This window comes from Balearica regulorum, chromosome Z (genome assembly GCF_011004875.1).
Source record: "Balearica regulorum gibbericeps isolate bBalReg1 chromosome Z, bBalReg1.pri, whole genome shotgun sequence".
Classification (NCBI taxonomy): Eukaryota; Metazoa; Chordata; class Aves; order Gruiformes; family Gruidae; genus Balearica; species Balearica regulorum.
This window is the reverse complement of record NC_046220.1, coordinates 51,054,949-51,067,842: the sequence shown is the minus strand read 5'-3', so window position 1 is coordinate 51,067,842 and position 12,894 is coordinate 51,054,949. Positions and strand designations below refer to the sequence as shown.

General features: G+C 37.3%; 1 protein-coding gene across 19 annotated transcripts in view; it reads right to left on the bottom strand.

Annotated features, from left to right (window-relative positions):
• Positions 1-12,894, bottom strand: part of BNC2 (basonuclin zinc finger protein 2) — a 341,926-nt gene that overhangs the window by 108,084 nt on the left and 220,948 nt on the right. For all 19 annotated transcript variants that reach the window (XR_012833169.1, XM_075741074.1, XM_075741075.1 and 16 more), the window contains one exon: positions 12,734-12,836. Coding sequence is in view for 13 of the 19 variants with exons in the window: in XM_075741074.1 (XP_075597189.1) it covers positions 12,734-12,836 (103 nt within the window). In the remaining 6 variants the exon portion in view is untranslated. The remainder of the gene's footprint in view (positions 1-12,733; positions 12,837-12,894) is intronic.

Sequence of the window (12,894 nt, the reverse complement as noted above, 5' to 3'; positions counted from 1 at the left end):
TGGGCTCAAAAGTTCACCCAGAAAAGTCTTAACTCGTTTATGACTTTGTGGTCATAATCTGCACAATCTGTTGTGAAAACATGACTATGATGGGTTTAGCTAGACTAAAACTAAAAAGGCTACCTTTTAACAGCCCAATTCTTAGCACTGCCCCAGTAGTCTGATATTCTTTTCCTAAGTGTGAGTGGAAAGCTATTTACTGACAGAGGAAGAAGAGATCTCCTGAATCTTAAAATCATATACTTGCTGAGTAATCAATTTTTTGATAGAACAGCCTGAAAAGGTCCTTGTGTTTTACTACAACAAGATACAGCTGAGTAATATTTCCATGGTGAATTCTAAATTTCAAGTACTTCTTTCAGAAATTTTAGCTATTAAAAAGGAGGGCAAGAAAGGATGAGAAGTAGAAGTAGTTACAGAAGATTGACTTCAACACACCAAAATGACCAATTGGATAATTAGTATTGGAATTAGGAACCCTTCAAGACTGTTTTTCTTACCTAACTCTGAAGTATAAAGTATGCGCCATCATCACTTAGATAACTTAGAATATTTCAGTTGAAAGGGACTTACAATGATCACCTAGTCTGACTGCCTGACCACTTCGATGCTGACCAACAGTTCAAGCCTATTACTAAGGGCATTGTCCAAATGCCTCTTAAACACTGACAGTCTTGGAGCATTGGCCACCTCTCTAGGAAGCCTGTTCCAATGTTTGAGCACCCTCTCAGTAAAGACATGCTTCATAACGTCAAGCCTGAACCTCCTCAAGTTGGCTTATCTACTCTTTACCTTCTTGAATAGTAAACAAAGTCCCTCAGATTTTACAGAAACTCTGCTCAGTATAATCTGAATTGTAAAGAGAACTTTGAAACTGATACAGTGTCAATCTTCACAATACAGCCTGCTGTATTCTTACTATGCAAAATTCCAGCAAAAAACTTTGGACATACTTGTAGCAAATCAATGAACAAAAATTTATGCTCCATTTGTGTTTGATGGTTTGTTTTTGGTGGGGTTTTTTTTGTGTGTTTGTTTGGGGTTTTTTGTTAATGTAGTAAAATAAGGAGAGGAAATCTACTTAACCATTTATATTTTACTGGATATAATATATATTTTATATATTTTTGGGACCCTGTGTAATTCAAAGGAAATTAAGTACAAAAGATGCATTAAAATAAGGCTCAAATACTCGTTCAATTTATCAAAAGACAAAATCTTTCATTTCTTTTATACTATAGGCTCGGCTATGCAATCTGCTCATTGACCTTACACACCTTCCTTCCCAACATGCAGTGGACAAGGTTAACCAAATTAAAAGCCATACTTCTGAGTGGATTCCATTTTTGTTAAGCAAAAGAAATACATCTATGCATGATGAATTTTGTACTTTATAGGCCTCATATTGTTTTTTGAATAGCTATACTAAAAACATGACATTTTGCCTTTACTGACTATAAAAGAATTTTAAATGTCCTAGTTTTAATGCAATTGGATTTGTAAATATACATATGTCTTGCTAATTTCCTGATCCTAGATTAATATTTAGGTATCTTAGAGAGGGATGAAAAGTTCTAGTGAAACCCTTTCTCTCCACAGATTTGCCTGGCTATGTATCTCAGAACACCACAGAGAAGAGTAAGCAGGTTGCAATGGACAGGTCATTATGGATCTCATTCCATTTCAGTTTTAAATTTGGGCTTTGCAATAGTCATGCTCTAGATTTTTCTGCATGCTCTCTAGCCAGTTCTCTAACTTACCAAAGAGGCACACAGTTGGAGTGCATACACATGTACACATGACAATATAGAATTTTATAAACATCATCATCTTTCCAGATTACTAGATTTGTTCAAGGGTCAATAGGAAAATGAAAAAGAATTTTTATGTAGTCTGTGTCCAGACAATAATAGAGCTTTCCAGACATTTTTTTAATCTAAATAACTGAGCCACTTTCTGCAGCAAGAGAAACTGAAATTGGCAGACAGATTAAATATACAATACCAACATAAAAAGATTCTGTAATACTGTTGCAACAACAGCATGTTGACTATTGTACAGTATTATTAATGGCAATGTGCAGCACTGTAGTTTGCTGTTGATTTTAGTAGTCAACATGAACAGCTTCACATTTTTCAGAGTTGTAGATTTTCTTGTTTTCCATCAACCACAGAAAAAGAAGAAACAAATCCTTTCAAGAAGAGAAGACAGCTTATGAATGGCTAAAAGCTGGAGGGACAGGCAAACTACTACAGTCACAAGAGGTGGTCTAAGCTAGCCTCCCTCAGGATGCAGATTTAATACCACCTGTAACATCTTGTAATGATGTGGTGCATTTTGTAGGTGGAAAAAATTGCTCCTCAAATATATCATGCTTAGAAGGTGACTAAGGACTAAGAAAACTTGCCAGTGTCTACTGAATGGCTCAAATATTTTCATGGTGTAGGAAATTATCCCATCCACCCCTGGCACAAGCGCAGAGACCATGGGACATTAACATTTATATGGGTGGGTGAACATCCTGAGTCAGTTTGTTTGGGTATAAATTCCAGCTACAACATGGCATCCTTTGGTAATCTCCATTTCACTTCTGTCTTCATCCCTTTCACAAGTTAATCCAGATAGAAGAGAAAGGTTCGCTAAGACACTGTGGATGTCAAAAGATCATGGAAGAAGAGTAAGTAAAGCATATTCTGTTTTATAGGCAAAACCAGCTTTTCCCTTCTGCCTTTTACTGTATTTAAAAGCTTATAATGGAAACCATTTGCCAAATACATTTAATCTCTGACAGAGGGACACTATGTGATCTTCTAATTTACAGCTTGCATGTACAGATGTTCACACTTAGTAAAAGGATTCTTAATAGCATTTTAAAATTAAATGTGTGTTGATAATAGGTGTTTCAAACCCAAACAACACAGCAACTAAACTGATAAATGTCTTCATGCCTCACCATGCCTCATGCTCTAACAACATTTTTATAACAGATCAAAAAAAAATCCCCAGCATTCAGTTGCATGTACACAAAATAAATGTTATTAAAAAACACCTGAATGAAAACTTTCATTAATATTTCTGGCTATGATCTGATTCCAAGTTGAAACATTTAGATTGCTACTAGGTTTATGTAGCCGAAAGCAGAACCACAGTTTGTTCACAGACGTTGCTTGCTGTCTGCAATTTTTTTTATCCCTTTGCAAAACTTTGAACCCCATCCAGCTTTGACACACTGCCTCTTCAGTTAATAACTATCAAGTTTCCCCTTGTCTCCTGTCTACTTTTCTTTGAGGCAATTGCGCACTCAGCACCCCGAGATAATAACACACATCTATAAGATAAAAGCAATGGCATTAATGTAATTGTCTGCCTTTCTCTCTTTAGCCTAATCTTTTTTTTCCTTCAGTTTTGACTGCCTCTGTGACACCTGTTTTTGTCTCCTCTGATCCTACGACAGGTTTTCCGCTGACAAGGTTTTTGCCTGACAGAGATTCTGCCAGACAAGAACATAATAAAATATGAAGAACTGCTTGTCAGAGTTTCTGCCAATGCTCACCTGAAAAAGGGGAAAAAAAAATCCTGACTCTTTTTTTAAAGGGGCCCTGTGCTGGTCGCTTTTGGCCTGTCAGGAAAACAGCCTCCCTGGCCAATTCCTGCAAGCCAAACAGGTGTTTTCTTTTATGTTTTCTTTCTATACAAAAACTTTTTTCTTTGAGAGTGGAAAACATGATTACACAGGGAAAAAAAAAGAACAAAAAAACCCCAAAATGTTTTCTCCTAACTTCTTGCCTGTAAACTGAAGGTTAGACCTAATTTTGTGTAGTGGTACCTCATGATCATGTTTTTAATTCATAACTGACTCCTTAAATAAATAAATAAAGTGGCAGGTTTTTCTCCCTCCTCCTTGTTGATAGCTCTTGAGTTCAAAGGAACAAGCTGTAAAGGACTTTCATTCCAAGGTCTCAGGAAAACATCTGGGCTAATAAGCACTTCCTATGTGGGCATATTGTATGAATGAAGACACCTGACCATGGGGACCATGATATGGAAGATTACACAGAGCCTCTTCTCTTCTGTGGGATTTGGACCTTGTGGTCCTCTCCATCAGTGTGTGCATTTGTGCCTATGTGAAGGAGGACTTCAGCAGTGATGATTACCCTGACGGAGAAGCACATATAAATTAATCATGTGAGTGTCCCAAAACACAGCTGCTTTTGTGTGTGTTAGTGTCCTCTGTCACCTCTGCTAGACACTGCAACTATTGATCAGTCCATGACATAATGGCCTGGAGTGCACCAACTGGCCTTCACTGCACTGACCAGCCTCTCTGGAGCTCTCCATCCTGCATTCTCAGACCATGGGTCTAGGACCCGTCCTAAAGCTCAGGCCTGGACCTTCATTCCCTACTTAAGGGACATTGTAGATGTGCCTGTCTGTGGTCCTGTCTTCTAGATGACCTTCAGACCCATGTTACAGCCTGATCTTCAGCCTGTCTCTGGCCTGACATTCTTTTGTTCCCAATTGGAATCCCTGGATGGACCCTTGATGTGATTCATTCCCTTGCCATGCCTGAGGTTGTCAATGGACCCATTTACCAGAATCTGTTTCTGACTACCATGATCAGACCTTGAGGAACTGTGCCTATGGTGCAGGCATGGCCAGTGCTGGAGTTGCCCTTGACTCCTGGCTCAGATTTCTTTGTTGGGAAGCTCCACCTTTGCTGCTCCTTGACACACGGATTGACAGTGTCATTGTTGAAACCTACAATTTATAATGGAAGCCACGAAATATATCTCTTTCTATTACCTTGACTAGTCATTCATCTTTGATCTTTCCTATCTCTTGTCTCCAAAGCCAAATGCCTCCTTCCTATCAATCAGCCATTAACATCTTCTTAAAAATATTCTCTCCCATAATAATGGTGAGATAGGAGTTAATATGTATCTTAATGGCCCTAATGCCATCTGGTTAACATACTATATACAGTGAGGCAGTAAGTACATTTGGGAGTCCTGGATTGTGGTCTGGATTTGGAGGGTTTCCATCTTAATCCAAATGCACCTCAAATTCCATTAAGTGTGATTTACAGAAAGTCTAGGTTGGAAGGGTTTTCTGCAGATTGCCTGATGCAGCCTTCTATTGAAAGCAGGGCCTCAGATTTGGTTATCTCTGGCCTTGTTAAGCTGAGTCTTTGATATTCACAGTGGGGGAAATTCCACCACTTCTCCAGATAACCTACTCCGTCTTTTACGCAGCCTTGAAAACTAATGAAAATACAACAGGCATTGCCCACCTGTTAAGATCATTCTATTTGGATGCTACTGTGTTGTAGAGGCATTTCACAAAGGCAGGCCAAGACCATGGTGGTATTTCAGTCTAGGGTGTAACTCTGGTTCCAGCCTATGAAATGTTTTTCCACATGTGCTAAAGCACCTCAGTTTTCCCAGGAACAGCTGCTGTCCTAAAGCTGTTGACCACTGAAGATGTTCAGATCCTGGGAAGACTGGTTCATACAGCTAGTTCTGCCATTCATAAACATCAATCTTTCCCACTCCAATTCATGTACTGTGCCCATTTCACAAAGCTCCGGTTAAACATACTTCAGAAAAATTAACTGTAATCAATTAGAATATAATTAGAGAAGTCTCTGAGACTCATGTTATAAATTTCTTGAATTATCTTTTCTATTTCTAAAATCCAGATGGAAATGGGATAATAAAGTAATGCTATTGTCTGCTAAATGAATCTGGGGAAAGTTTCCTCATAATGCTACAGATCAAATTGAAATTCTTCCTACTAGGTAAGAAAAAAATAAAATGTTTTTTCCATTGAATTTCACATTTGCTAAACAGAAAGCTGAGGTAAAGTTACCCATGGTATTATCGTTACTTTGTAACATCTGAAAGCAGTACGAATTTTTTACTCTTGCAGTCAAATCCCATTTTAACCTTATGAAGCTATATGAAATGGAGTGGTAGGGTTTGTTTCATTCAGAGCTCTTTCAATTTGTGTTCTGCTTAACCTACTGAACTCTAGTTAATTAAGATGTTCCTATAAACAATTAAGCTTCTTGTAGGATCGTTAAGAAGATATAAAAATTTATGATGTAATAAAGTGTAATAAAATGATAAAGTGGTTAGCACATCACAGCAATTCATGTGCAGCAGCATAGGTGTTGAAAGAGACAAGTAAGCAGGTACTGTCACCTAAACGTCCTGGAGAATTGTGAATGCATGTCGCAGAAGTCCACCACTGCTGCCCCACAAATCCGTGGGTGATTTGCACTCTTAGGTCCCACAGAATTTATCCTGCTTATCTGGGAATCAAGTAGTGAGCACCAGACACTATTTTGCTATGATTTGAATCTATGCCATGTAATGAACCACAATATGCCATGTATCACCACAATTAAGGGGGCAAGTTCAAGGGTTTCTCTGACTACCTTTCCAAAAAGCAGCCTCCACTATGCCTGGAAAGAGGAATTCCAAGTGCTAATTAACAAATCATTATTGTCTTTGCTCCATCTTGCTTATAGCAAGTCTATTTTTTTCCTTACTGGATTCTCTCCTTAAGAAGAGAGGGTAAGACATCATTGTCCAAGACATCTCCTAGCATTTGATCTTATGGTATTGGGTGTGCTAAATGGGATGAAGCTTCCTCTGTAAAATGTAAATTCAGTAATGATGGGCACCAAATATCAGTATCTTATACTTTTGAAATGCCTTTAGACTAAACTTCTCTAGGTATTTTATAGCTAGTCAAGGGAGATCATAGCTACAAAAGTGGCCTTATATGTGTTTTGGACTTGCCAATGAGTATCTGATGGTATTAATGCCAGATCTGTGAGAGTAGTACAAAGTGTGATTAACAAATTAAAAGTTTTTCAGACAATAAAATGTTCACAATGAGAAATGTCCACTTTGAGATGTGAATATAGCCCAACCCAGCAGAAAAGGGCACTATGCTTCAGAATGGGTCATAGTTTGTTTAGGGCTGACTGCTTAATGTCTGGTCAGATATAATCTCACCTGACAACATCCAAGGGACATCATTGGCATATTCAAACCCAGGGTTATGAGCCAAAAAAGTTGGGGAGAGGGAGAAAGGTGTAACCTCTTCCTGATTGCATTAAGATGTCCTGGGGGTGGCAGGTAAGAAAAGAAAAAATATTTTAATCTGAATGGACCCCCAGGGAAATCCAAGGAGGTGTGAGTGTGAACATATGTAAGTTAGAGCCTGTGGTTTATCTTCAGGGAAAACCTTACTTGACGCCTGAAGATATCAAATTTGCATGAGGACTAAAGCCTTGACCATATGGTTATGTAAGTATCAGCTGAATACAAGGATGGAAAAGGAAGGCTTTTCATTTGATCTTGGGGCAAGTAAGCATTATTTCTTCTCTGTCACTTGTGTTTTATAAACCTTTGAAACACATTATTTGTCTAATACTTGGATATTCTCATTTGCTTTTACCTCAGCTTGACTTGCATTAAGGGTGATCTCGAAGTAACCCAAAGAAAACACTACATCACATCATTCCTACCAATGTGGTAGGTTTTAAAACCAGATACTGGGTCAGAGTACCCACAAGATAACAGAGTGCATCTTCCCTGTGCTGCATTGGCCGCTTTGGGAATTGCTGCTGAAGGGAAGCAAAAAGGGATGGCATAGGCAGAAAGGGGACTTAAAAAAGTGTTTACAAGTAATGAATGTTAATCAGGTAAGGTTCCTGGAAGCAACTGAGTAATGAAAAATATGTCTCAGCCTTCAGGGTCAAAAGGAAGTTGTAATAGATGGATTAAAATGATTTTGTCAGTAAAAGACAGGAAAAGCCAGACTAGATCTAAAATAGTTGTACTTTAAAAGTCATGAAGAGCTAGCTTTTGTTATCGATGAATTGTAGATAATTACTTTGCTAAAAATCTGTAACTAAAAAAAAAAAAAAAATCTATCATGTTCTCAAATAATTTTAAAGCATTTTAAAGAATTAAATAAACTGAATAAAAGGAAACAAGTGTGTTCAGTATGTTAAAATTGAGATTATTTTTTATTTCCTATGGAACAATAAAAAAATAACCCAATTATTTTACTAGTACACTATAATAATAAGATTACATTTGTCTTTTCCTTTTTTAGTATTTATTCTCTACTATCTCCTTTTTTAAGTAAAGAACAACACGATAGTTCTGCCAGCTTTTAGAGAGACTCTAAGATCTGTGACATGGTTTTGTTTTGTTTTGTTTTGTTTGGTTTGTTTTGTTTGAGATGATCTTTGACTTTGCAAATCTGGATTTCTTTCACTTAATAGCTTTGGACTAAGACAAATAATACAGGAACCCCGCTGATTTTTATTTCAACATAGTACTCCTCTTCTTTCCCGCCTCATTCCCATCCAGCTCACATTTAAAATCTAAACCTTCTTCCTGGACCAAGTCCTTTCAGTAAGGGAGAGATGCAATTTCTAAAATTTCCACAGCATTATTCTTTTTCTTTACTTATTTAGACCTGTTCTTCCTTTCTTTTTTTCTCACTTCAAATTTCTTTTACCTGACAATTTCACTAACTACTGTGTAGAAATTCAGAGAACTCAACCATTCTGAATGAAGAAGTCACAGTCATGTCATGCATCTGACTTCATGACAGAGCATTCTCCATTTTATAGTGGAGGTGGTTGTTTTCGTTATTAGTCTCTTTTGCAGCAAGCTAGTACATGCATTATATAAACACTGGCAGCAGAAAACTTCCTTCACAAGGTGAAAGTGTAACCCACGTGGCAAGTCTCTGAGCATGAGTTCATGCACCTTTCACTGGATGGCAGTTTTAAAACTGAAAGAGTAATGGATTAGCCCTATGTAGCAAAATCTACTAGTTAATGTCATTTTCATTAAAACCAAAAGGAATTTAATCTCAAAGTTACTAGAGAAAAGGCCTGGCCAAGTCTTGGACTGGACATGGGGCCATATGTGGCCTCATCATACCTCAGAGAGGTACTAAAGCCTACTTGAATAAAGCCCAGCCCAAGCTGTGCCGATTGGCATGATGCAGATGAAAAGACATCAAAGATCACTGGAGGACTAAGGATCAGCTTCCTCTGAGAGAAAAAAAAAAAAGAAGAAGCAAGTCAGCAAAAATATTCACAGGGTACTTCATTTCCTAGAGTAGATTGAGCAATGTGAAATTCAGCTAGTCCACGAATGCACAGTATACCAAAAACATCTGAAAAACATGCTGCTGCTGCCTGATTGAGTTTCACCAGTGATCAGTTTGACAGCAAAACTAGTATTTCTAATTTTCTGACTCTCTTTGAAACAAGGTGACAATGATTTCAAACAAACGATAATATTATTATACTGTGGTTTTTTAAGTCACTGTGAAGTCTGACATACTGAAAGTAAAATAAGTAGAATGAATGTCATAAATAATAGCTTTAGTCCACTATGACATATATCACCTTGGCACACCTTTTTAGAGCAAAACGATTATGAGAGAGGGTAGACTGTATTTTACACTGATACTGCATTTGGTCTTTTGATCCGTTGGACTAGGTGTAATACGAGTATTTCTGCTAGCAGTATGGTAATTATTATTCTGACATCAATGACAAACATACAAACAACATCTTTTAAAAATAATTGACTACTAAAATTTTAATACAATTTTATTTTTTACCATATGGACTATACAAGATATCTTAACCATTTAAAAGAAAAAAAAAAAAAAAAGAAGGACAAAACATCTAACTGTTATCTGTTTGCCTGTTTGAGGCCTAGGAAATGGCTTATCCAATTTAAACCATTTATTTTTTTGTTTTAGAAAATAAATCCCCACCCACACTGACAATATGGAAGCCAGGCTTCAACTGAAAACAAATTAAAATGGTATAGTTACCCAAATCTCTTCAAATATCCAGAGATTCACACCAGCAATAACCCGTTCTCCATTATGAACAGCAGTACAAGAGAATGCTGCTATGCTCTACGCAGCTTTTGGCTTCAGCCTTAAAAATACTGATGGTAGGATTACCACTACAGTACAGGGGTGCAGGGTCAAAACTCGATAAGCTGAACTTCTGCCAACAGAAATATTTATCTTGCCAGAAAAGAACTTCTTTGATGAATCTGTTCATATATTGACAATCCTACTTTTGGCGACTCCAGACAGAAGAAATTGAATTTTTAGGAAACCTTCCCTTTCAAGATGTGCACAGCTCATTTTAGGTGAGCAAGGAAACACATAAGAAAGACAATGGAAGCAGGAAAAAAGAGAACAGGCCAGCAGTTGCTAAGTGCAGTAATACTGTTGTGGCTGTATGCCCTTTCCTCCTCACTCCAAGAATTCCAACATTTTAAATGGCAGTTATTAACTTGAATTAACTCTGCAGACATTAGTCAAGTATAGCACGAGAAGACTGCAATTCTAAGCTATTTTTGATCTATTCAGTTAATTATGATTCTAGGTTATCAGAACTGAATAAGCACGGTACTTCCTGTTGGAAACACCTATTCTTTGATAATTACATTCTATAAAGCACTACATCATGTGTCAAGGAGCTGAGTTGAAATTCATTAATAAAAATCAGAAGGAAACCCTTTAATTAAAGCAGCAGGAAATACTATTTGCATTCAAGGAACAACTTCTGAAAGTACTGTGCTAACGGTTTGAAGAAAATCACTTCTGAACAGCAACCTGATTCAGTCATTTTGAAATCCAGGCATTACAGTGCAATGAATTGATCAGACTCCTGATTGCTGCCCTCAAAATCCTGCAAAACAGCTAAGATCAAGGATTGAGGCAGATGCATCACAGTCTCCAGGAAGTAATTTATAAGCCTGCGCTTTGAGTATGTATATGAAACATACATCTGACTTGTTTCACTCTGTCATAAAAAGTAAATACTCCAGACAAATGTACATGAAGTGTACTAAAAAAAATAATGAAAAAAATAAAAAAAAATCAGTGCATTCTTTGGTTGGTGCAGTAGTAAAACAAACACTTTCCAGTAGTATATAGCTTACTATTTGGAATGTTAAGCACTCAGGTATACCTATTCAGCACATTCAACTTTCAACTTTCTGGATTTGTAAACCAGGGACATTTCTATTACACACACTGTGGTAATCTCAGATTACTGTCATATATTCTGATTTTTAATTCAACGACCTCCGAGGGAAGAATTTGTCAGGAAAATCTGGTCACAGTCTTCTAAGATGTACTGGTTAAAAAGAAAACGCGGGATGCGCATATGCAGAATCTAAGCGCTAGACTCCTAATTTCTATTACTCAACAGGAGGACACCCTGGAAAATAGCTAGACAAGTCTTCTATATCTGTGGATCAGCAAAACCTCAGATGCTGATTCTACACAAAGCCTGAAGCATGCCTGAATTATACAAATTTTGTGAGGTTTAGCAATCCTTCCAAGAAATGTGAGTCTGGTTATACTGTGACTGAAGATAGCTTTCTGGGAATTAAGAGGAGTAAAAATAAGCTGTGTCCTTAGAGAATATAATCTAATAAATCCACAACCAGCTACCAGATTGGTGGTGCTAGGGTATTTCTAGGCAGGCTGTCTATATTACTATGCAGTGACACATGGTACCTGTATTCCTGCTTTCCTTTCCATGTATGTGAATGTTTGAAAAAATTCTCTGGCAGTCTGTGCTGTTAAATTTGTTGAGCATTCATAGTTGCAGTATGTCAGCATACTCAGGCACAAACACACACAGACGTGAACTAAATAAATAGAGATCAAGTGCATCTTAGGAGGGAAGTACTAAGTTTCCACTTCAGGTCTCATCAAAATAAAATAAAATTTATAGAATATAACCCAATGAATGTCTGGGAGAAGTGGGGAATGAAGACTGTGCTTGCTTAGGTGCCAATAGTCTAGATCATGAGAAGAACTTTCCAACACTAATTTCTTCTGTAAACATAGTAATCTTTCTCTTTTTTTCCCCTTTTTTCCTTTTTTTTTTTTTATTAAACCATTTTAGATATTGTCCTTATTTGCCTTCTAATTGTGTATACAGCTTTTCTTTCTCTTTCATGCATAACTTAATCAAGACTGTCAAGAAAAAAACCCCACCAAACATGGAAAATAGTAAAGGATAAATAAAATGGAATGTCTGTAAGTGTATTTTGATGCCTTTATATAGGACCTGGGGATTCTGTTCCCTCCTTTCATTCTTCAGCTACTTAAATATGGGAAAAGAGGTTCAACTCACACATCATATATGCACACTTTTGTTGAGCCATGTAGGCTACACTCATTTCACTCTGACATCCACGTTCTGAAAGTTTGGCATTGGCATGTTTGAATTTCCATTAGGGTCAGTGACTTACAGGCTGATGCTTCTTTGCAATACAAACTCTGCTGTGCAGCCATACTACAATTTTTTTACCTTTCTGCTAAGCCCTGCTAGAACTACATTATTTTCTGGTGGCTAGAATAATTCTTTTGAGCTGTACACAAGCTGTTGAAATCCAGAATAACTTGAAGCTAATACTAGCACTTGAAGCTGTTGCCAGAATAACAGACCCTCAGTTTTTCATCCTAGAAATTGCTGTAAAAAAAAGCACATGCATGTATACACATGCACAAAGCCAGCGTGCATGCACATGCATGTACAGACAAATAGATATCACTACTGTCTATATCCCACCATCTCTCAGCATTTAAAGGTACTGGGAAAGATGGACAGAACAGAGAAGACAAGCCCAGAATAGACATTTCTTACCATGTGCCACCCAGCCATGTTTACACTGATCACAGGTTCTCAGGTTTATCTTCCCTGGCTGAAAACATTCACATGTGCAATTTACCAGTGTACAGCGGATGGCCTGTAAAAAGAAACAGAAAACACATATTAATGTCTTATTCTTTTAAGTAGAGATTAAT